The sequence below is a fragment of the Hyperolius riggenbachi genome, chromosome 3 (genome assembly GCF_040937935.1).
Source record: "Hyperolius riggenbachi isolate aHypRig1 chromosome 3, aHypRig1.pri, whole genome shotgun sequence".
Lineage (NCBI taxonomy): Eukaryota > Metazoa > Chordata > Amphibia > Anura > Hyperoliidae > Hyperolius > Hyperolius riggenbachi.
In genome coordinates, this window is record NC_090648.1 from 180,914,745 (window position 1) to 180,940,425 (window position 25,681).

The 25,681-nt window shown below is 43.0% G+C and overlaps 1 protein-coding gene across 3 annotated transcripts in view; it reads left to right on the forward strand.

Moving 5' to 3' along the window:
- The window catches only part of USP8 (ubiquitin specific peptidase 8), a 102,877-nt gene that overhangs the window by 29,992 nt on the left and 47,204 nt on the right, over positions 1 to 25,681 (forward strand). For all 3 annotated transcript variants that reach the window (XM_068275382.1, XM_068275383.1, XM_068275384.1), the window contains exons 6-9: positions 13,059 to 13,110; positions 15,380 to 15,533; positions 18,469 to 18,631; positions 23,603 to 23,747. In XM_068275382.1, the coding sequence (XP_068131483.1) occupies positions 13,059 to 13,110; positions 15,380 to 15,533; positions 18,469 to 18,631; positions 23,603 to 23,747 (514 nt within the window). The remainder of the gene's footprint in view (positions 1 to 13,058; positions 13,111 to 15,379; positions 15,534 to 18,468; positions 18,632 to 23,602; positions 23,748 to 25,681) is intronic.

Sequence of the window (25,681 nt, forward strand, 5' to 3'; positions counted from 1 at the left end):
GCTGATCAGGTGTTTATGACATTTGTTAAATCTGACAAGATTAGCTGCATTGCAATGGAAACAGGGGCGCCAGCAGAGTAAAAATTGATCATAGGTAAAAACAGATAAAAGTTGTGGAGGGGCAAGGGTGGACTTATCTCCCCAAAATCAAACTCAACCACTATGTATGGTTTAAACAAGATTTAATTCGTACTCCAGAACAAATGCAAAGCGTTTCACGTGAGGAAGCGGGCTAGAGACCCGCGAAATGCTTTGCATTTGTTCTGGTGTACGAATTAAATCTTGTTTAAACCATACATAGTGGTTGTGTTTGGTTTTGGGGAGATAAGTCCACCCTTGCCCCCCAACTTTTATCTGTTTTTACTCTGCTGGCGCCTCTGTTTCCTTTGCAGTTGTTGTTATCCACCTGGTGGATAACAATTCTACAGAGAGCGACTTTTTAGCCTGAGTGGGGACAGGCCTAATATCCCCATAAGTGCTTTAAAGAGACTCTGAAGTCTCGTTTTTTACCTCTTTTCTTCATAAATTCCTGTTAAGCATGAATCCAGTGGCGGCGCCAGGGGGGTGCTTGGGGGTGTTCGAGCACCCCCTACATTTGTCCAAGCACCCCCAAAGCACCCCCTGGCGTGAACTGACTTCAGGCGTCTAAGAGACGCCGAGTCAGTTCACAGCAACAGCCCGGAGCAGAAGGCAGGGCTACGGTAAGATGGCCGCCCGAAGCCCTGCTCTGCAGACTTGGAGTCTGCAGTGCAGGGCTTCGGGCGGCCATTTTCCTGTAGCCCTGCTCGCCGGATGCAGGCTGCTGCAGGAAGGAAGAGGATCGTGGGAGCTGAGCTGCGCGCCACAAGGAGCTCGGAAGAGGAGGAGGTCAGAACAGGAGGTCTTCAGGCTGTAGGTGAGTAAATGGGTTTTTCTTTTCTTTTTCAGATGGTGCTGCTGATTGGGGTCATATCTGATAAGGATTGTGCATATTGGGGTCATATCTGATAAGGATTGTGCATATTGGGGTCATATCTGATAAGGATTGTGCATATTGGGGTCATATCTGATAAGGATTGTGCATATTGGGGTCATATCTGATAACGGTTGTGCATATTGGGTTCATATCTGATAACGGTTGTGCATATTGGGGTCATATCTGATAACGGTTGTGCATATTGGGGTCATATCTGATAACGGTTGTGCATATTGGGGTCATATCTGATAACGGTTGTGCTTATTGGGGTCATATCTGATAACGGTTGTGCATATTGGGGTCATATCTGATAACTGTTGTGCATATTGGGGTCATATCTGATAACGGTTGTGCATATTGGGGTCATATCTGATAACGGTTGTGCATATTGGGGTCATATCTGATAACGGTTGTGCATATTGGGGTCATTGAACGTGTTTTTTGTTCAAATCTGCTCACATTACGTGTATTTTGTTCAAATCTGCTCACATTACGTGTATTTTCTTGAGAAAACCTGCACAATTTTGTGAATTTTCTGGGGAAAGGGTCACCAAAACTTGGGCCCTCTGTCTTTGCGTTGCACTTTTAAAGGGAACACGAGGTGAGAATAATATTGAGGCTGCCATATTTATCTCCTTTTAATTAATACCAGCTGCCTGGCTGCCGTGTTGGTCCTCTGCCTTTAATTCAACCATAGACTCTGAACAAGCATGCAGCAGGTCAGGGGTTTCTGACAATATTGTCAGAACTGACAAGATTAGCTGCATGCTTGTTTCTGGTGTAATTCAGTTCACTACTGCAGCCAATAGATCAGCAGGGCTGCCAGGCAACTAGAATTGTTTAAAAGGTAATAAATATGGCAGCCACCATATCACTCTCACCCTGGGTTCACTTTAAATTACAGTTAGCCCCGCCCTCATCCGGTCATGACCACGCCCATTTTGTAGCCACACCCATTTTTGCCGCCACTGCATGAATGCCCCCCTTGAATCGCCGCATTCCCGCTGCAGATGGGTGATTTATTGTTGTGTAATTGACCTGCAAAGTTCTACGACTTTGCAGGTCGTAGATTATGCTGCCCTGACATGCAGGGCTTCTCTTCCTGGAGAGGCTGAGCTTTGAGCTGTAGCTCTGCCTCTCTGCAATCAATCTCCGCCTCCTCCCTGCTCCTTTCAGTGAGAGAAGACTGGGAGAAGTGGTGATCCGCAGAGATTGACTGCGGAGGAGGCAGAGCTACAACTGAAAGCTCTGCCCCTCCAGGAAGAGAAGCTCTGGAGGTTTGCAGGGCTGAAAACATGGCAATAAATCACCCATCTGCCGCGGGGATGCGGTGAATCAATTAGGGCATTCATGCAGAACAGGAGTATATGAAGAATAGAGGTGAAAAACGAGACTTCAGAGTCTCTAAGTGGTTGCCTGAACCCGGCAACCAATACTTGTGAGTATATTTCTTATTGCTACTACCTTGGCATTCCTTTATCATCAATCATACACTATTGGGGCTCTCAATTGTGTTTTTCCTTTCTTTTACATAAAGCTTAGCTGCATGCTTGTTTCTTGTGTGATTCAGAAACGACTGCAGCCAAAATAGATCAGGTGGGCTGCCAGGCAACTTTTATTGTTTTTAAATGGAAATAAATATTGCAGCCTCCATATACTTCCCGCTTCAGGTGCCCTTTAAAGGAAAACTTAAGTCAAAAAAAAAAATGACATTTACTCACCTGGGGCATCCCTCAGCACCCCGAAGCTGGATGGTGCCCTCGCAGCCCCGCTCCGATCGTCCTGTCCCCGCCGGCGGTTACTTCCGGTTCGGCGACAGCCGCCGACAGGCTGGGAACGCGGCTGATTTTCCGCGTTCCCAGCCGCTGCTATCACTCTCTATGCTGCTATAGCGTATATATATACACGCTATAGCAGCATAGAGAGTGATAGCAGCGGCTGGGAACGCGGAAAATCAGCCGCGTTCCCAGCCTGTCGCCGAACCGGAAGTAGCCGCCGGCGGGGACAGGACGATCGGAGCGGGGCTGCGAGGGCACCATCCAGCTTCGGGGTGCTGAGGGATGCCCCAGGTGAGTAAATGTCATTTTTTTTTTTTTGACTTAAGTATTCCTTTAATTAACTTGCTGTGACATGCATTGGTATCCCTTAAGGTGTTTGAAATTCGATCAAGAGACTTATTTCTCTCTGATCTAATCTAATTAGAGAGATATCGGTAGGCTGCCCATACACCGCAGGCTGATTCCTGATAGGTCAGCATGAAATCTCTCGGGACTTGACCTTGTCTCGCTGCCCCCTGTGTGGGCATTTCTATTTCACCTGTCCACTGTCGCCCACCACAGTACCTATCCATCTTTTGGCTTCCTTCATTTGCCTCCTACATGCTGCCAGTGTATAGCATGTGGCGCATGTGTGGCATCACTATATGTGTGACACTTTCAATACACTGGAAGTGTGTGAGTGCAAATGGAGGCAGCAGAAGATGGATGGACACTGCGGCAGGGGACAGCGGACAGGTAAAGTATAAATGCACGCACGGGGGGGGCACATTTACACTAGGTGGGGACATCACTGGGGGTCCTGTCGTATTCTCCGCTCGTCACGCTATTGCACGCCTTTACTGCTGCACACTAGAGATGGCCCGAACGCATCCCGGTGAACTTTCGGGGTTTGCGATCGCGGAGAACTGCAAACTTTTCCGGAAGTTAGGTTCGCCCCATAGTGCATCATGAGGGTCAACTTTGACCCTCTACATCACAGTCAATCAGGCTACACTCCCTCCTGGAGCCACTCTCACCCTTGCACGCAGTGTCACTGTGCCTGTCCGGTACCTGTCTGTGTGTGACAGGTGCACATTGTAATACTCATCACTGCATGTACCTACCTGTTGTTCACTTCAGTCAGTGCACCCACCTACCTACGTGAGCGCACGCAGTGTCACTGTGCTGGTACCTGTGTGTGTGTGACTGGTGCACATCGTAATACCCATCACTGCATATACCTACCTGTTGTGATCTGTGCACCCACCTACCTACGTGAGTGCACGCAGTGTGATATACCATTCCGTGCATACCTGGCAGGTCTGTTCGAGGTTGCGCTGTCGTGATTTCGTGCGGCCCTCAACCAAAGTACAGTGTTCAGAAGAAGGCACGTGCCATCAACCCCCAATATTGTCAGGACGTAGTTGACTATTTGACACAGAACACCTCCTCTTTCTCAGCTTCCGCACGGAAGCGTGACATATCTTCCTCATCCTGCTCTGATTCTGGCACATTACTTAACACTCAGTCGGCCGCCACCACCAAAGTGCCATCACCCCAGGGCTCAGCGGTGTGGAAATTCTTTTGTGTCTGCCTCAGATGAGAGCAATGCCATCTGTACTCTCTGCCACCGAAAATTGAGCCGTGGAAAGACCAAGACCCGTGTAGGGACAACTACCTTACGAAGGCACATGATTACAAAGCACAAACTGCAATGGGATGACCACCTGAGGAAATGCAGCACACAAAAGCAAAGCCACACACCGCAGTGGAAGATACCAGGCCACAATTTTTTTCTCATAAAAGGCGATGCCTAAACTGTAGTGTGATGTTGAAATGCAACTGGTGACATCTCTGGCACACAGCGTTGGGTCAAGGGTCCATGTGACCACGGATGCCTGATCTGCAAAGCACACTCAGGCCTGCCCGAAGACTGACAGTCCCCACACACAGCATCTCTGCCTGCATGCCGTGTGACTGCCTGCCTCAAGACTAAGTCGGTCCCCACACAGCATCTCTGCCCACAGGCCACTTGACTGCCTTCTCCGCCACCACCAACGGACTCCAGGCGGATTCCTGAATTTTTAAGGCCGCTGCTAGCAGCGGCCGCTATACTAATTTTTCTGGTGTGTGTACATGCCTGCCTAATTTTTCTGGCTGCACTGCAGCTGCAACAACAAAACAAAAAGCATGTACACGTGCCAATTCCCCTTCGTGATCATTGCCTTGCAGCGGTGAAGAGGCTTGTGTATCACAATGAAGCAATGACCGACGGCTATATGAGTGTGTCGGGGGAGGGGGGGCACCCACTATAATAAGGTCGTTGCTTCATTGGGGACAGACCAAATTTGAACAGCTGGACAGTCACTGTTCTGTCATTCAGCTACCTCAGCCCGGCGACCATATGGGCTGGAAAGCCGCCATCACCTGCACTCTCGTCATGGTGCGCACCAGTCCAGCATGGCCGTCACTACACAAACAGCTGTTTGCAGTCACTGCATACCTTTCACTGCATCTTTGATTGTACATTGTATTATACTTTGCAGTCAGTGCATACCTTTCACTTGAATGGATGGCAGACTTGCCCTCCATAACAGATTCTCGTTAAAGGATTTAAAGTTGATTCATCTCCTATACAGCAGGGTCTCGAAAGTCCTCCTGTATTGTTATTTTTGGTCACTACCTCGGGACGTGCATGCCATGTCTGCTGCCTTCCTTGGATGTGTAGTAGCCGTTCCTGCTCCTTTGCCCACAGCGTGCCTGCTGCCTTGCTTGGGTGTGTGGTGGTGGTAGCCGTTTCTTAGACCGGAATCGAACCAGGATTCCCCGGCCATAAATAGCAGACTTGCCCTCCATAACAGATTCTCGTTAAAGGCAAGTGGTGTCATTTCTGGCACACAGCACTGGGTCAAGGGTCCATCTGACCACAGATGCCTGGTCTGCAAAGCACGGTCAGGGCAGGTACATTACTTATACAGCAAATGGGTCCTTACTTGGATGTGTGGTGGTGGTAGCCAGTTTTCAGGCTCCCACTCCGGACCGGAATCGAACCCTGATTCCCCAGCCATTACCCGTTGGCCGTGGTCACTCACAATGGCAGACTTGCCTTCCATAACAGATTCTCGTTGCAGGTACTGAACAACCAGCAGAAAATGTAATTGAAAAAAAATAGATGTAAGCTTTAACAATGGTAGAGAAAGAACCATCGAAAGTTGATAAGGCAGTCAGACATTACCTGATATCACTGAGGAAGAGCAATCTCGCCATGTTGCGCAGTAGTCCAGCATGGCCATCACTACACAAACAGCTGTTTGCGGTGCGTTACACAGTGAGTTTGGTCTGTCAGTGTGAAGCAGTACTCTAATTACACTCCCTGATTGATGTATACACATGCAAGATGTTTTAAAGCACTTTAGGCCTGCAATTTAGCATTCAATGTGATTTCTGCCCTTAAAACGCTGCTTTGCGTCAAATCCAGATTTTTCTTCGGGACTTTTGGCGTCTATCCCACTCCGCCATGCCCCCCTCCAGGTGTTAGACCCTTTGAAACGTCTCCATCACTTTTGTGGCCAGCATAAATGTTTCTAGTTTTCAAAGTCAGCCTCCCCATTGAAGTCTAAAAGTTTTCGCAAACTGAACTTTCGCGGCAGTTCACGAACCGAATATCAGAGGTTGGGGCCATCTCTAGCACCTGATCGAGCATGTCGGCCCAAGATTGCATGTCTGCAACTGATTGCACCTTGAAATTGGTTGCATTGTTGATCGGGCATGCTCTTGGCAGCACCAATTTTAATCCAATTCGTTAATTATCTAATCGCATGGTCAATTGGCCACCAAGACGTGTGATGTATGTGCATCTTTAGGCATTATAGTATTTAATTTTTGTCACATACTCCTTTGTCACTTTTAGCCATGTGACCGTTTGTTGTATACAAACAAGTAGTAATAATCAATCGGAGGTAACTGATGTTTGCCGCAACAAAAATGTCAGCCTTTGTTTAAAACGCATCCTTCAACCAATACATTTTACAGAGTTTGCTCTGAGCTGCAATACAGCGCTCTGATAACTTAGATAATGGTCATTTTCTGGCTCTTGTGTAATTGATGCCCAGAGTGCTGTGCCTGCCTCGCTTCAGTAGAACATTTACATTTCACTTGTTGTTAGTGCATGGAGGAAGCAGTGCTCCCACAGCTCACAGGAAATCTGCTGCATTTTAGTCTTTATCTTCCCTTTATCAGAACTAAAATCTTCTTTGCTTTTCACATCTGTTTCTTTATGATAAGAGCCTCAAACTGCTTTTAGCAGCTGTTATCCATGATCAGACTTTTAGCTCTTCTGAATTGCTTTTCAGTAGTAGTTAGCTTGACATGAAAGTTAATCAATCCATTTTCACAACTTAACTAATAGAATGCCACCAGATCGACCAGCAGATAGATCCCTCTCTGCTCTAATCTGATCAAGAGGGATCTAATTTTGTCCATACACTGCACACAGGTTTGAATGATTGAAATTGATTCAAAACCTGTGGAGCCGCCACTTGCCTTTGCGTCCCCTGGTCTCCCCCTCCAGCAGCAGCAATAACCTCACCTGTCCGGCCGGCACAAGTCCCCGACATCCGTGCTGTCCACACTTCTTCCTCTCTTCCCTTCCTGTAGCGTCCTGTGACTAGCGGAAGTTCATACAGTAGAGGGCACTCTACTATTTGAACTTTGGCTAGTCACAGGACGCGACAGGAAGTGAGGAGGAGATGGAGAAGAAAGTGAGACAGCATGGATCCCAGGGACTTGCGCCGGCCGGACAGGTGATTTATTGCTGTCGCTATGCTGCGTCGGTTGTCGCCAAATCGAACGCTGCTATTGACGCGCACCCGGCCAGCCAACGATCGGGCAAAAATTTCCGTCGGGACCGATCGGCTGAATCGACCGATGGCAATCGGTCAGCGTTTGCGCTAACGATTTCACAGCAGATTCAATCACAGTGGTCGAATCTGCTGTGTATCGGTGGGAATTTGACCCAGTATATGGGTTACTTAAAGAGGAGCTGTCAGCCATACTATCTCAGAAAAAAAAAACATATATAAGTAGGTAAATACTTGCTCTACTTACATAACATATGTATTGCCCTGTCCACATTTTTTATTTTAGTGATTTTTCTACAGTAAAAAAAAAAAAAGAGAAACTCCTTCTTAGCATTTCTCATTTTAGCTGTGGCGGTTTTGAAGCCTATTCTGATGTAATTTCCTCCCTTATTTTCCTCTGCTGATTTCCCCGCCCTTCATTATAGAAAGTGCATTGTCTCAGCATGAGTAAATATTGGCCAATCAGACAGAAACAGATGTGTGGGAGTGGAAACCGGGGGGGGGGGGGGGGGGGGGGGAGAGGCTTCAGCCAATTAGGCTGCATCATTAGTTAAGTCTGAGGGGAAGTAGAAAAGAAAAAAAGGACAACCCATCATGCCCTGCAACTTCCTTTTTGTGTACCAAATTTTGTGTGTACCAAATAAGTCAGGTAAACTGGGGAATGATTATTTATCAGAAAGAAAAGTAATAGTGATTTTAACTTTTTAGTTTGCCTGGTTAGCATCCTTATTACTTGTTTACAAGATAAAAATAAAGAATTGATTTTTTATTTTATGCCCGACCGTTACTATTCACTGTATATTGCATGCAGTCTTTAGTGTAGCGGTCATATTCATTGTATATTGCATACAACCTTTAGTGTAGCAGTCATATTCACTGTATATTGCATACAGTCTTTAGTGTAGCAGTCATATTCACTGTATATTGCATACAGTCTTTAGTGTAGCAGTCATATTCACTGTATATTGCATACAGTCTTTAGTGTAGCAGTCATATTCACTGTATATTGCATGCAATCTTTAGTGTAGCAGTCATATTCACTGTATATTGCATACAGTCTTTAGTGTAGCAGTCATATTCATTGTATATTGCATACAACCTTTAGCGTAGCGGTCATATTCATTGTATATTGCATACAACCTTTAGCGTAGCAGTCATATTAACTGTATATTGCATACAGTCTTTAGTGTAGCAGTCATATTCACTGTATATTGCATGCAGTCTTTAGTGTAGCAGTCATATTCACTGTATATTGCATGCAGTCTTTAGTGTAGCGGTCATATTCATTGTATATTGCATACAACCTTTAGTGTAGCAGTCATATTCACTGTATATTGCATACAGTCTTTAGTGTAGCAGTCATATTCACTGTATATTGCATACAGTCTTTAGTGTAGCAGTCATATTTACTGTATATTGCATACAGTCTTTAGTGTAGCAGTCATATTCACTGTATATTGCATACAGTCTTTAGTGTAGCAGTCATATTCACTGTATATTGCATGCAATCTTTAGTGTAGCAGTCATATTCACTATATTGCATGCAATCTTTAGTGTAGCAGTCATATTCATTGTATATTGCATACAACCTTTAGCGTAGCGGTCATATTCATTGTATATTGCATACAACCTTTAGCGTAGCAGTCATATTAACTGTATATTGCATACAGTCTTTAGTGTAGCAGTCATATTCACTGTATATTGCATGCAGTCTTTAGTGTAGCGGTCATATTCATTGTATATTGCATACAACCTTTAGTGTAGCAGTCATATTCACTGTATATTGCATACAGTCTTTAGTGTAGCAGTCATATTCACTGTATATTGCATGCAGTCTTTAGTGTAGCGGTCATATTCATTGTATATTGCATACAACCTTTAGTGTAGCAGTCATATTCACTGTATATTGCATACAATCTTTAGTGTAGAAGTCATATTCACTGTATATTGCATAGTCTTTAGTGTAGCAGTCATATTAACTGTATATTGAATGCAGTCTTTAGTGTAGCGGTCATATTCATTGTATATTGCATACAATCTTTAGTGTAGCAGTCATATTCACTGTATATTGCATACAATCTTTAGTGTAGCAGTCATATTCACTGTATATTGCATGCAGTCTTTGGTGTAGCAGTCATATTCACTGTATATTGCATGCAGTCTTTAGTGTAGCAGTCATATTCACTGTATATTGCATACAGTCTTTAGTGTAGCAGTATTATTCAGTGTATATTGCATGCAGTCTTTAGTGTAGCAGTCATATTCACTGTACATTGCATGCAGTCTTTAGTGTAGCAGTCATATTCACTGTATATTGCATGCAGTCTTTAGTGTAGCAGTCATATTCACTGTATATTGCAGTCTTTAGTGTAGCAGTCATATTCACTGTATATTGCGTATAGTCTTTAGTGTAGCAGTCATATTCACTGTATATTGCATGCAGTCTTTAGTGTAGCAGTCATATTCACTGTATATTGCATATAGTCTTTAGTGTAGCAGTCATATTCACTGTATATTGCATGCAGTCTTTAGTGTAGCAGTCATATTCACTGTATATTGCAGTCTTTAGTGTAGCAGTCATATTCACTGTATATTGCATATAGTCTTTAGTGTAGCAGTCATATTTGCTGTATATTGCATACAGTCTTTAGTGTAGCAGTCATATTCACTGTATATTGCATGCAGTCTTTAGTGTAGCAGTCATATTCACTGTATATTGCAGTCTTTAGTGTAGCAGTCATATTCACTGTATATTGCATACAGTCTTTAGTGTAGCAGTCATATTCACTGTATATTGCATACAGTATTTAGTGTAGCAGCCATATTCACTGTATATTGCATGCAGTCTTTAGTGTAGCAGTCATATTCACTGTATATTGCATACAGTCTTTAGTGTAGCAGTCATATTCACTGTATATTGCATGCAGTCTTTAGTGTAACAGTCATATTCACTGTATATTGCATGAAATCTTTAGTGTAGCAGTCATATTCACTGTATATTGCATGCAATATTTAGTGTAGCAGTCATATTCACTGTATATTGCATGCAATCTTTAGTGTAGCAGTCATATTCATTGTATATTGCATACAACCTTTAGCGTAGCGGTCATATTCATTGTATATTGCATACAACCTTTAGCGTAGCAGTCATATTAACTGTATATTGCATACAGTCTTTAGTGTAGCAGTCATATTCACTGTATATTGCATGCAGTCTTTAGTGTAGCGGTCATATTCATTGTATATTGCATACAACCTTTAGTGTAGCAGTCATATTCACTGTATATTGCATACAGTCTTTAGTGTAGCAGTCATATTCACTGTATATTGCATGCAGTCTTTAGTGTAGGGGTCATATTCATTGTATATTGCATACAACCTTTAGTGTAGCAGTCATATTCACTGTATATTGCATACAATCTTTAGTGTAGAAGTCATATTCACTGTATATTGCATACAGTCTTTAGTGTAGCAGTCATATTCACTGTATATTGCATGCAGTCTTTAGTGTAGCGGTCATATTCATTGTATATTGCATACAACCTTTAGCGTAGCAGTGATATTAACTGTATATTGCATACAGTCTTTAGTGTAGCAGTCATATTAACTGTATATTGAATGCAGTCTTTAGTGTAGCGGTCATATTCATTGTATATTGCATACAATCTTTAGTGTAGCAGTCATATTCACTGTATATTGCATACAATCTTTAGTGTAGCAGTCATATTCACTGTATATTGCATGCAGTCTTTGGTGTAGCAGTCATATTCACTGTATATTGCATGCAGTCTTTAGTGTAGCAGTCATATTCACTGTATATTGCATACAGTCTTTAGTGTAGCAGTATTATTCAGTGTATATTGCATGCAGTCTTTAGTGTAGCAGTCATATTCACTGTACATTGCATGCAGTCTTTAGTGTAGCAGTCATATTCACTGTATATTGCATGCAGTCTTTAGTGTAGCAGTCATATTCACTGTATATTGCAGTCTTTAGTGTAGCAGTCATATTCACTGTATATTGCATATAGTCTTTAGTGTAGCAGTCATATTCACTGTATATTGCATGCAGTCTTTAGTGTAGCAGTCATATTCACTGTATATTGCATATAGTCTTTAGTGTAGCAGTCATATTCACTGTATATTGCATGCAGTCTTTAGTGTAGCAGTCATATTCACTGTATATTGCAGTCTTTAGTGTAGCAGTCATATTCACTGTATATTGCATACAGTCTTTAGTGTAGCAGTCATATTCACTGTATATTGCATACAGTCTTTAGTGTAGCAGCCATATTCACTGTATATTGCATGCAGTCTTTAGTGTAGCAGTCATATTCACTGTATATTGCATACAGTCTTTAGTGTAGCAGTCATATTCACTGTATATTGCATGCAGTCTTTAGTGTAACAGTCATATTCACTGTATATTGCATACAGTCTTTAGTGTAACAGTCATATTCACTGTATATTGCATGAAATCTTTAGTGTAGCAGTCATATTCACTGTATATTGCATACAGTATTTAGTGTAGCAGTCATATTCACTGTATATTGCATGCAGTCTTTAGTGTAGCAGTCATATTCACTGTATATTGCATGAAATCTTTAGTGTAGCAGTCATATTCACTGTATATTGCATGAAATCTTTAAAGTGAACCCAAGGTGAAAATAAACTGAGGAGAGAAACAATTGTATTTATGCTCCTACTCCTAAAAATGATTTTTTTAGATATCCCCTGGTTTTATATTTAAACCTTTACAAACTGAATTGAATGTTTTGTGGCCTCTTCTCAGTGCCAGTCTAATAAGTGTCCCAGAATTAGAAACCGGTCAATAGTTCATGTATTTTATCTCCCTCTTCTCTCAGAAGTTGTATTCTGCCAGGAGAACTTTTATGGATTTAATCTGCTTATCAGTGATGTTTTACTATATTTCTGACAAGGTACAGAGAAGACAGAAACTGTCACTTACATGCCTAGAAATTAACTTTTTTAAGCAGCAAAATAAAACAAGTAAAACAGCCTGGTTTTTATGTTTTGCACTGTACAAGCACATGTATCTCGTCAGGTCACGTGCCACCTCAGGTACACTTCAAAGTGGTTTTAAACTACGATCACGTAGGCATGTTCAAGGACACTGGTCACAATCACACATTTCCAATAGTCTGGATCTCCTTCATCAGGCAAAAATGGGGACATCCACAGTTGTCTCCATTTTTGCCTGATGAAGCGGGCTTGACCTGCGAAACGCGTTGCATATCTGTGTGGGGTACCGCATAATAAATGTGTTAATTTATATATAAACAGGACTTCTGGTCTGCTTTTGGGAGGCAAGCCCACCACTTCCTCCAAGCATTTTTAAAGGTTTTATGAACTTTTATCCTGTTGGCGCCTCTGTACCACATTTAAATATCTCTGAAAGATTTGTATGCCTTTCTCAGCTTGCAAAGATGTCATATTTATTATTTACTGTTTTTAAATCTCTTTACAGGTGAATGGTGACAAGAAAGAATTGCAGCCAAAAAAGGAGCCCTCTTTAAATGGTAATCATTAAAGAAATCCATGAGCTTTGTTTTTCATTATTTTTTTTCCACCATACCATAATCCAGAGGAAGGAAAAGCCTCAAGAATAAAGACTATTTAGCAGTTGGATTGACTTAAGCTGCATCTTATCAGTTGTTTGAACAATTGCAAACCACTTTTTTGGTTTGTTTCACCAACAAAAGTTGTTTGATAATTATTAATTTAATAGACTTTTGTTGAGCGTGTGTATGAGGCTTAAAGAGGAACTTCAGCCTAAACAAACATACTGTCATTAAAGAGAAACTCCGACCAAGAATTGAACTTTATCACAATCAGTAGCTGATACCCCCTTTTACATGAGAAAGCTATTCCTTTTCACAAACAGACCATCAGGGGGCGCTGTATGGCTGATATTGTGGTGAAACCCCTCCCACAAAGAAATTCTGAGTACGTACTCTTGGCAGTTTCCTGTCTGTGAACCCGGTTGCATTGTGGGAAATAGCTGTTTACAGCTGTTTCCAACTGCCAAAACCACAAGCAGCAGCTACATCACTTGCCAGCAGTAAAAATGTCACTATGTGATAAATGTCAGAATATAAATCAGGGATTTAAAATATTTTGCTATGGGCAAACACTGACTAAATCATTTATACATAATTATTGTAAAAATGATGTACTTTTATTATTACATTAGTTTCACTGGAGTTCATCTAAATTACATTAGTTATGTTAATAAAATAGGTAATATAATCCCTTACCCACCCTGTTTTAAAAGAACAGGCAAATGTTTGATTTCGTGAGGGTAGCTATCTTTTTAGTTAAAACGAGGTGAAAGGGAGCATGAGACACAGTTCCAACTGTCCTGTGTGCTAATCACCTTTCCCAGTTGCTAGGCAACGTGAATAACATAGGAAATCCCATCATGCTTTGCACAGCATCAGGGGAAAAATGCCCGTGCCGTTTTCTTTGATGGGGCGGAGCTTAGCTTTTGTACAGCTAAAAATAAGGCTTATGTAAGAAAAACAAAGTTCTGATGCTGTGAAACTGTTAAACACCAAGCCTTTTTCAGTGCTGCGGAGTAGACTTTTAGTCTGGAGGTTCACTTTAAGTTACCTCATCTTTAGTTATTTTCACATGCAGTTAATTAACAGCCTGTCTTTAACTTTAGAATTCTGTAGGTATATTTTAAGGATTGAAACATTAACTTTAGACATCTCTCCTTAACTTAAAGACAGAAGAGTTAAGTTTAGGTTTGCCTGGGGTAAATTGTTTAGTGAGTACTACATGCCTCATCCCAAGTTCAGAAACATTATTAAAGACAGGAGATAAGCTTAGTGAATTGAGGCCAATGATCCAGAACACAAGGCCAAGTTAACCTATCATTGAAAAATAAAGTACGCAGCGCTGCCAACATATTACGCCAGCGCTGCGTAATATGTTGGCAGCGCTGCGTAATATGTTGGCGCTTTATAAATACAACAAATAAATAAATAAAGGTTCTGGAGTGGTCATCTCAATCTCCTGATGAATATTATTGAGCCACTCTAGGGAGCTTTTCATGCAAGACAGCCAAAGAATTTACAGGAACTGTCAGAGGATAATGAGCCTTATACACAACTGCTACATTGTGGTATGTAAACTTTTTTGATCAGGGTCATTTGGGTAGTTTGTGTGGTGATTATGATTTAAAGAGAATCTTAAGTCAGTTAAAAAAAATACCTAGGCTCTGGATCCTAATGAGCCTTCCGGTCCTCTCATCGTCCCCGCGTTTTAGCCCTGGATCACCCCGTTCAAATCTCCCGCCGCGGGAGGCTTCAGAACTGCGGAACCGCTAGAGACAACAGTTGATCGCGCATGCGGAGTACGGAGTGGTTTGTCTTCAGGAGCACTGGGCTTTTGAAGCCTCAGGCAGAGAGCAGTTTCCAACCCATGGATCGGAGACAGCTATTGGGGGATCCAGCGGTGGAACGCAGGACCAGGAGAGGAATGGCAAGGCTCTATAGGACCTAGAGCCTTCCCTCTCCTTAGTTAAGTATTTTTTTTTTTTTTTATTTTTTTTTTAAATGACTTCAAACTTTCTTTTAAGAACAATTAACACAGTTGTTTGACAATAAATAGCTTCAGCCAATCACTAACCATTAGTTGAAAAAAGTGTTATCATTCATATTCTATGGAAAATGGTGAAGAAATCATAAATTCTGCTAGTGTATGTAAACTTAGGCGCACAACTGTAATTACAAATTCTACACATGAAAAAATATTTATTGGGTTTTTTTTTCTTCCCTGCAGTGCCTCATGGATCTATTAGTCCTGAAAAACTGTTTTCAATGATGAAGGACCCGGATATTAACGTCGTCATAATGGATGTACGAAAAGCAGATGATTTTATGGAATCCCACATTCAGCATTCAATTAGCGTGCCTGAAGAGGCCGTATCTCCTGGGTATAAACATTTGCAAGCTTTCTGCTTTTTCTCTGTTTTTGTTTATCATTGTAGAAGCAGTAGAGTGTTGTACCGTGTTAGCCATGATTAAAAGCAAGAAGTTTTGAATCCGGATGATACAATTTACTGGGTAACTTAGAGATGGATAAACAGTGAGCTTTCGACTTATAAAAAGCCTTCATCGGACTGGTTCCTGACCAAAACTGAAAAATACAGCTTATATACACTGACATACAGAGGAGAAACATTCTTTAGCAAACATAAATGTAATTAGATGCCTTAACTGTTACTGAGAAGGCTTTCCCAGGCATCCTGGCTAAATTGATAAGATCAATAGAATCCTCAACATGACATAGAGCATGTCATGTTGAGGATTATATTGATCTTATCAATTTAGCCAGGATGCCTGGGAAAGCCTTCTCAGTAACAGTTAAGGCATCTAATTACATTTATGTTTGCTAAAGAATGTTTCTCCTCTGTATGTCAGTGTATATAAGCTGTAAGTCGAAAGCTCACTGTTTATCCATCTCTAAGTTAGCCAATAAATGGTATCATCCTGATTCAAAACTTCTTTGTTTATCATTGTAATACCACCATTTGCTGCAAATAGCAAACTGAGTGGCAGGAAGTCACGTAAAATTGAGGGCAGTTTGTCTTAACTGACTGAAGGGAAAATAGTGCGGCTTATGTAACAGCTTGTTACCATGAAATGATGCCTATAATTTTTTTTGTTTATTAACTGCCAGCAGATACAGCTCCAGCTAGTTCACTTTGTTTGTACATGTTCTTATTTAACAGCTGTAGCTCTGAAATCAAGCTACAATATTCTGGTAACTGACCCTCTCTGTGACTGCTTACTCCTCTCCATACTTTCTATCTAGTTAACCACATAGGACTCCATTCCTTTTATTTCAGTTATGCCTGCAGGAATATAGTCAGTTTGGGGGTTTTTTTCAGCATGCTTTTGAATCTGTCATGGCTACACACTGTATTCCATTACTGTTTTCATTATTGTTATATGTTTATAAAGTACATAGAGCAATTTGTATCACTAAGTGTTGCTCTGAAGAGTCAACTATCTAGTTCCTACCAATGTTAAAAGCCTTGTACAGATGTCAGATAAAGGTCATTTGAAACGTTTAACAAACAGATATCGTTGTGTTGGGCAACAATTGGTAAGAAAGTTTATAACCAAACAATGTTATAAAAGAATATTTTGTATATTCAGGCCGATCCAATGGGCGGATCAACTGATATCTGATGGTGTGCACAATTTCTTTAAAGCAACATTTAGTCATACTAGTACCAGAGCATGCGCACATATGTCGGGTGAAATGTCTCTGCTGCCTAGGCGCACAGTAGTTCAAATGACATTATTGTTTGGAATATTGACGCTTGTGTGTGTTCAATGCCATTTAAGTTACTTCTCTTCACTTTTACTGTGTTATGTCATTTGGTTGACGTGTCTCTTTTGTAAGTACAGAATTACATCTAGTGTCTGTGTGGAGGCATGTTTTGAGGGGAAACCATTTGATTGTTTTTGAGATGTGGAAGGAAACTAGAATGAGTTCCTGCAGGAAACTTGCAAACACGGAATATACATGTGACCATATCGTATGTTTACGTGTGAAAGGAAATTGTGCTCTGTGATGATAATGAAGAATGACTTACTGCATGAGTGACATTACATGCAGAGTGATAGATAAAACAATAAAGTGTGTTAGGGTCGCCATATAATCTTATCCAACTTTGCCTTATATTTTTACTATGAAGGCCTAACTTAACAATCTGAAAAACTAGAATTAGTCTGTTTTCTCTCATACTACATACATTATGGTGGTGTTTATATATCTATAGCTTATGGCCAACTTTAGGTATGAGACAGTGACTTTATATGTGTAAGTCAAGCTTAAATATCTGCAAGGCGTGAAGAAAATATTTTCAGCAATGTTTAATAGGTGACCTATGAGAATAGAAGTAGAAGGGAGGATAGCTACAAGTACTGTCTTGTTCCTGTTGAGCTTGAAGCAGCATGAGTCAGACTTGGGAAAAACTCCAGTAACAGGAAAAGGGTGCTAGTGTCATAAACACATAGGAGCATGCATACATGGAGGAAAGGTCTGGGGAACGGATTGTTGTACTCCAAGCTTATAAGTGGCCATGTAGGTTAGAAGTTACTCTCCCTAGGGCAGTAATCTGCAAACTTGGCTCTCCAGCTGTTAAGGAACTACAAGTCCCACAATGCATTTGCCTTTATGAATCATGACTGTGGCTGTCAGACTCCTGCAATGCATTGCTGGCATGCTGAGTTTTGCATTAAGAGATAATTAAAGCTGGCTAAAAACACATTAAACACTTGTGGCCTGAAAACCTCATCCATGATCATTTCAGGGTAGTTGTGTAACAAACGCTGCACAGACATCCCGTCTGGCCTCTAGATGAGCACTGTCTTATGCTGTTTTAAGTCTGGGTGGAGGAAGTGCAAGTTGCACCACACAGCAGGATCCACCTGTAAAATGAATGCAGGAACAAATATAAAATTTCTATGTGAAAAAGATTGGTAAGGTAGATTAGAAAAACTTCTCTCCACTATTCCCTGAGTCAGGGCTCTTTTATACTACATCTGATTCTGATTTCCGAAGTCTTGCATGCTGCTTTTTTCTGCATATTTTCTTGTGTTGCTAGCAACCAGTGAAATTTGAAATTGGTAATCGAAATAGGAAATTGTTATTTACCATGTAAAAGAAGCCTCCCTATCCTTTGCATACTTAGTCAATGGATGACTGCAGTTTATATAGCTAGCTTTTTCAAGCCAAAATACATTTTGTTAAACTACCTTTTTTTAGGTCTCTTTTAGTTTTTTTTTTGGTTTTTTTTTTGTGATATGACAGTTTCAGATTGGATGATATTTTAAAGAACTTTTTATATATTCTAGGTTTACGGCTACTAAGATTGAAAGTAACCTTCCAGAAGAATCGAAAGCTGTTTGGGATGCGAGAGGTCATGCGGATTACATTGTGCTGCTTGATTGGTTCAGCTCGGTTACTGACTTGAAGCTTGGGACAACACTTCAAAGTTTAAAAGATGCACTCTTCAAGGTAAGCATACTAGGTAATGAACTGCCGTGTATACAGTAACATGAACATTTCCTAGCTATGCTCACAAGAGAAATCCGTAAGGAACAAATAATCACAGAACTTTGCTCTGTTGTTTGAATACAGTCCAGTGTTTCCATACATGGCTTAACCACTTGCCGACCGCCCCCAGCCGATGGGCGGCGGCAAAGACTGGGCCTAAACGACCACAATACGCCCATCGGCAGAGGCGGCGGCAGGCGTGGTTATGCGGCGATCGCGTCATTCGTGACGCGATCAGCCGCCGGCGACTGCCTCCGCCCCCCTCGCACTGTAATCCTGCCGGCCGTTCGGAAGCGCCGGCAGGTTACTAGCACCCGGATCGCCGCACGTACAATGTATAATAGGCTTTGTAATGTATACAATGCCTATTATACTGGCTGCCTCCTGCCCTGGTGGTCCCAGTGTCCGAGGGACCACCAGGGCAGGCTGCAGCCACCCTAGTCTGCACCCAAGCACACTGATTTCCCCCCCCCCCCCACCCCCTGATCGCCCACCCCCCAGACCACTGTTAGCACCCAATCACCCCCCTAATCACCCATCAATCACTCCCTGTCACTTTCTGTCAATGCTATTTTTTTTTAAACCCTAAACTGCCCCCTGCTCCCTCCTGATCACCCCCCCCCCCCTCAGATTCTCCCCAGACTTCCCCCGCCCTCCCCCCCCCCCCCATCCCTGTGTACTGTATGCATCTATCCCCCCTGATCACCTGTCAATCACCGCCACCCATCAATCACCCCCTGTCACTGCCACCCATCAACCAGCCCCTAACCTGCCCCTTGCGGGTAATCTGATCACCCACCCACACCAATAGATCGCCCGCAGATCCGACATCAGATCACCTCCCAAGTGCAGTGTTTACATCTGTTCTCTACCCTAAACACCCACTAATTACCCATCAATCACCCCCTATCACCACCTGTCACTGTTACCCATCAGATTAGACCCTAATCTGCCCCTTGCGGGCACCCAATCACCCGCCTACACGCTCAGATTGCCCTCAGACCCCACCTTATCAATTCGCCAGTGCATTATTTACAACTGTTCTTCCCTGTAATAACCCACTAATCACCTGTCAATCACCCCCTGTCACTGCCACCCATCAATCACCCCCTGTCACTGCCACCCATCAATCAGCCCCTAACCTGCCCCTTGCGGGCAATCTGATCACCCACCCACACCATCAGATTGCCCCAGACCTACCCTCAGATCACCTCCAAAGTGCATTGTTTACATCTGTTCTGCCATCTAATCACCCACTGATCACCCATCAATCAGCCCCTGTCACTGCTACCCATCAGATTAGACCCCTATCTGCCCCTAGGGCACCCAATCACCCGCCCACACCCTCAGAATGCCCTCAGACCCCAGCCCTGATCACCTCGCTAGTGCATTGCTTGCATCTATTTCCCCCCTCTAATCACACCTTGAGACACCCATCAATCACCTCCTGTCACCCCCTAGCACACCTACCCATCAGATCAGGCCCTAATTTGCCCCGTGTGGGCTCTTGATCACTCGGCCAAACCCTCAGACCCCCTTCCGATCACCTCCCCAGTGCATTGATTGCATCTATTTTCCCATCTAACCACCCCCTGAGACACCCATCAATCACCTCCTGTCACCCCCCCCTAGCACTCCTATCCATCAGATCAGGCCCAATACAACCTGTCATCTAAGAGGCCACCCTGCTTATGACCGGTTCCACAAAATCCGCCCCCTCATAGACCACCTGTCATCAAAATTTGCAGATGCTTATACCCCTGAACAGTCATTTTGAGAAATTTGGTTTCCAGACTACTCACGGTTTTGGGCCCGTAAAATGCCAGGGCAGTATAGGAACCCCACAAGTGACCCCATTTTAGAAAAAAGGACACCCCAAGGTATTCTGTTAGGTGTATGACGAGTTCATAGAAGATTTTATTTTTTTGTCACAAGTTAGCGGAAAATGACACTTTGTGAAAAAAACACAATTAAAATCAATTTCTGCTAACTTGTGACAAAAAAATAAAATCTTCTATGAACTCATCATACACCTAACAGAATACCTTGGGGTGTCTTCTTTCTAAAATGGGGTCACTTGTGGGGTTCCTATACTGCCCTGGCATTTTAGGGGCCCTAAACCGTGCCGCAAAATGACCCTTGAAATCCTAAAGGTACTCATTGGACTTTGGGCCCCTTAGCGGAGTTAGGGTGCAAAAAAGTGTCACACATGTGGTATCGTCGTACTCAGGAGAAGTAGTATAATGTGTTTTGTGGTGTATTTTTACATAAAACCATGCTGGGTGGGAGAAATCTCTGTAAATGACACATTTTTGATTTTTTTTAAACACAATTGTCCATTTACAGAGAGATTTCTCCCACCAAGCATGGGTATGTGTAAAAATACACCACAAAACACAAGCGAGCGGGGAATAGCTTTACTGGCATGATGACATCAGAGGAGATCCATCGCTCTGCGTGCCGCTGGCTGGTCTCCGTCTCCTGCAATGCACTGACCAATCACGCTTTCACAGGAAGTACTGTGAGAGCGTGATTGGTCAGTGCATTGCAGGAGAGACGGAGACCAGCCAGCGGCACGCAGAGCGATGGATCTTCTCTGATGTCATCATGCCAGTAAGCTATTCCCCGCTTGCTGCCGCTGGCTGCAATTTTGGAGGGAGGCGGAGCGTGGAAGGGGGGGCCCTAGGTGATGGAGGTGGGAAGCTTCCCCCCCTCCCCGTCGCTCTGTGTGCCCACTGCCCCCCTTCCTGCGCTGTGGGACACCTGTTACCTGCGCCTACGGCCTGCCTACCTAAACTGGGGGGGGGCTCCAGGTGAGGGAGGGGGGGAACTTCCTCCCCTCCCCGCCGCTCTGTGTGCCCACTGCCCCCCCTACCAAGCTGGGGGGGAACTTAGACCTACCTAACTGGGGACACCTGTGACCTGCCTTCCTAAACTGGGGGTGGCGGGGCTCCAGGTGAGGGAGGGGGGGAGGCTTCCCCCTCCCCGCCGCTCTGTGCCCACTGCACCCCTTCCAGCATGGGGGGCCCCCACTAACAGGGGACCTGACTTTGTGGGGATATCTGCCGCCAATCTAATTGTATTTTGTGGGGATATCTGCCACCAATCTGATTGTATTTTGTTGGGAAATCGCCCTCCAATTTGATTGCATTTTGTGGGGATATCTGCCGCCAATCTATTTGCATTTTGTGGGGAATCTGCCGCCAATCTGATTACATTTTATCGGAAAATCTGCTGCCATTTGACTACTTGATGAATTATCATGGGGCATGTAACTACTTGATTATTTTATCTAAAATGTATCTGGCCAGACCTAATCTCTGTGAATAACACCGCTACTTATTTTGTGGTTTGTTTGTTTTTTTTAAGTGTGCCCATGACCCATCATGACCATGCCCATGTTCCAGTGCGTGGTGACACTCATTTATTTTTGCTGGACATATGGACATATCCCTATTGGACACTGTCCTCAGAAGTGCTTACAATCTATTACCTACCATAAAATCATGCAAAATTTCTAGAGTGCATGTATATGTGAGCCCAAAAGGGGGGGGGCACGGGCTGGCTGGGTGGGTCCCAGGCTGAAACTTCCTCGGTGGGCCCTTAGTGTCCCAGTCCGACCCTGATAGTACTGTATCTTTATTCAATCAGTAATTGGGCAGTCATTTTTCTTTTCAGTACTTGAGCAAATGGGCACAGACAGTGTCTAAGCTAGATCAAAATGCACAGTGCTCAATATGCAGGGATTTGCATGCAATAATCAGGCAAAACAGTTTTTTCACAGAAGGCATAGGCCCACATTTCTATGCAGCCTGGATGATATTGTAGTGTTGCAGCCATGCCCAGCAAGACACAGATGATGGGCAATCCCCTCAGTAATCAGGCAGCAACTAACACAGGAAGCGTAGGTCTCACCAACTTGTACTTTGGGGCCTCTGACTGTTGTATGATGCATAAGCCTGCCCACTTACCAATATCGCCAGATAGAGATTACCACAGGGACCAAAAAACAGAAGAAAACACACCTTCTGGAATGGCTCAGTCACTTCAACACGATTGACATGCTGTGGCATGACCTCAGGAAAGCAATTTACACCAGACATCCTAAGAATATTACTGAACTGAATTACTCCTGACAGTTGTGCATGTCTGATCTGAAACTACAGAAAACGTTTGGTTGAAGTTATTGCTGCCAAAGGAGGTTCAACCAGTTATTAAATCCAAGGGTTGGAAAAACACCTGCACTGTCAATGTTTGCATGGTGTGTTCAATAAAAACATGGAAACATTTAATTATTTGTGTGGAATTAAAGTTTAAGCAGACTGTGATCGTCTATTGTTGTGACTTTAGATGAAGATCAGATCAAATTTTATGACCAATTTGTGCAAAAATCCACATAGTTCCAAAGGGTTCACATACTTTTTCTAACAAAAAAACAATATTGCCTTTCCTTAAAGTGCACCAGAGATGATCTAAACTAAAAGTTTTATACATATCTGGGGCTTCCTCCAGCCCCACATGCACGGATCTCTCCCTCACTGCCATCCTCAGTGTTCTGTAACGCCAGTACCGGGTCCCGTAACCTCGGCCAGTCTGCGCAAGAGAAGTGCGCCCCGTATGTATCCGGCGGCTGCAAATTTTTGGGTGTTGTGCGATCAATTTTGGGGAAGGGGGGGGGGGTGCATCCTCACAAGTTTGCCTCAGGCAGCAAAAAGTCTAGAACCGGCCCTGCCTGAACTTGGACTTTAAGAGTGAAGAATTTGATTGTATGTGTGCAATTTATATGTTGCTTATGTTAATGTTGCGGCATTCTTTCTTTTTAATACCCATGGAGTGGTCCAAACACCCAACAAAAACTTTCTTTTGTTGCCTATTGAGATTTGATTGGATATTGTTTGTGTATAAAATGTCTGAATTGTGTTTAACTTGTAGTGGGAAACTAAAACTATCCTTAAAAGTGAACCTTTTGTGCTGGACGGTGGCTATGAGAACTGGCTCCTGTGTTACCCAATGTACACTACAAATGGAAAAGTAGCGGTACCTAGGAGAAGCCAAGATGAAAACAGCTTATTTTCATGTAAGTTTCCATGACATTCAGGGTATATGTGATCTTCCTCAGTAAGTTGATCTGGAAACTTCAAACATTTTGTATCTCATTGCATGATGAATGCCATCTTGTAGAGTGATGGTGCCTGGCATGTGGCTACATGTAGCCTGATACTACTATGGGGCATGCAGCATGTTCTCTGTATGTTATGCAGGTCCTACACAGAAGCAAAACCAGAAAGTTCCTCATCACGGCATTAATACCCTCTTCTTTCCTGTCATCAAAAACAAATGAGGCGGCACTATTGCTGAAGCCAGGTTCATGTCCTGTGTGTGATTGGAGGCATTCACTCCAGTAGCGTGTGTGTGCGCACGCTTTTGGGCCTGATGCATGAAAGGCGCGCGTGCGCTTTTGGGCCTGATGCATGAAAGGCCGGTATATTTACCATGCGCATGCAGACGGCAATTTTACCTAGAGCCTGTTACACTATTAGCGCCATGTGTTACCATAGCAATGCATGCACTACCCCAATAGTGTAATTGGGGGAGGGGGGTTTCCCCATGGCGTTAGTAATGGTAAATTTGCCATGTGCACAGGGCTAATTCACTGGCCTTTTGACCATTTTTAATAAGGATTTTTGACGAAATACAACGGACAACCAAAATTTTTCTGGACTTGAGACATCAGCATGACCATCAATCAATGTAAGGCTTTGTTCCCACGGGCGACTGCCGGCATTCGAGGACATCGTATACTGCCAGGATTGACCAATGCCTGCACTGAGATGAATGGGAGTGTTCATCTCAATGTCTTTATTGTCTTTACTTGGGCGCTGCATGTAGTTCCATGGCAGTTGCATTTAGTGGTTTCATGCTCCCCAGTGACTGCTCAGTTGCATGCGATTTGTCTTAGTGAATCAAGCCCTGTGTGTTTTAACCATTCATTATGGGCTTGTTCACACTATGAACGCTTGGAGCTTAGTTTAAGCACTGGCGAGTTTAAAAGGCGCTTGTGCAATGATTGTCAATGTGAGGGTTCTCACATGAGCGTTGAGCTTTCTTACCAATAGCAAATGCGGGTCCTGCACTATTTTCTGAACGTTTGCGCTTCAGTGCAAGGTATAGGGAATTTGCAAAGCAATTTTGTGAGCACTTTTCTTCACAAAGTACATTACTGATATTCCGTTCCAGGTCAGAGTTCACTTCCTGATTGTCTGCAGGAAGAAAAGTTCACAAAAGCAAATCGCTCACAAAGCTCAGGGCAAATCGCTTTGAAAAAAACTCACAAAAGCGCCCAGCGATTGAGCTGGCTATTTATAATGTGAGCTAGGCCTAAGTGTGCTTAACCTGCCACTGTTTCTGTAGCCATATTTCTGTACAAGCACAGGACTTTGCCTAAAGCAAGGATTTGTGACTGTTTTAGCTGACAGTTGCAGCTAGTGAACGTACATGCACATTCTGCTTGACCTAACCTATTTTATTTTTCATGGAAAATAGAGGGAGTGACGAGGAAGAATGTTTTCTGCCTGGGGCAAAGTGCTCAAAAATTCCTCAGTGATAGATTCTGTCACCCGTTTAACAGGAATATTAGATAGGAGTGATGCCTTTACAGACATTAAAATGTCAGCCAGCAATCACAAACTATTGATTCTACTATTATAAATGTGATGTCTAATCACTTTAGGGCCAAGTCCCAGGTATGAAGGAGATACTGTACTTGCCTGGCACACGTTTGCTGTTGGGAAAGATATATATATTTTTTTTTTAATCTGATCTGATTTTTGATTCAGATTTAAGAAAAAAAATAAAGTACTGCATGCTGATACATTTTTTAATCGGAATACAAAATCGGACATATAAAAAATCAAAATCACATGTAGTGTGCAAGAGGCCTAAACAAGATTGTAACACCCTTATTCCTGTGACCAACCTAACTTGGCTGGATACTGCAAGTTCAGTTCCCAA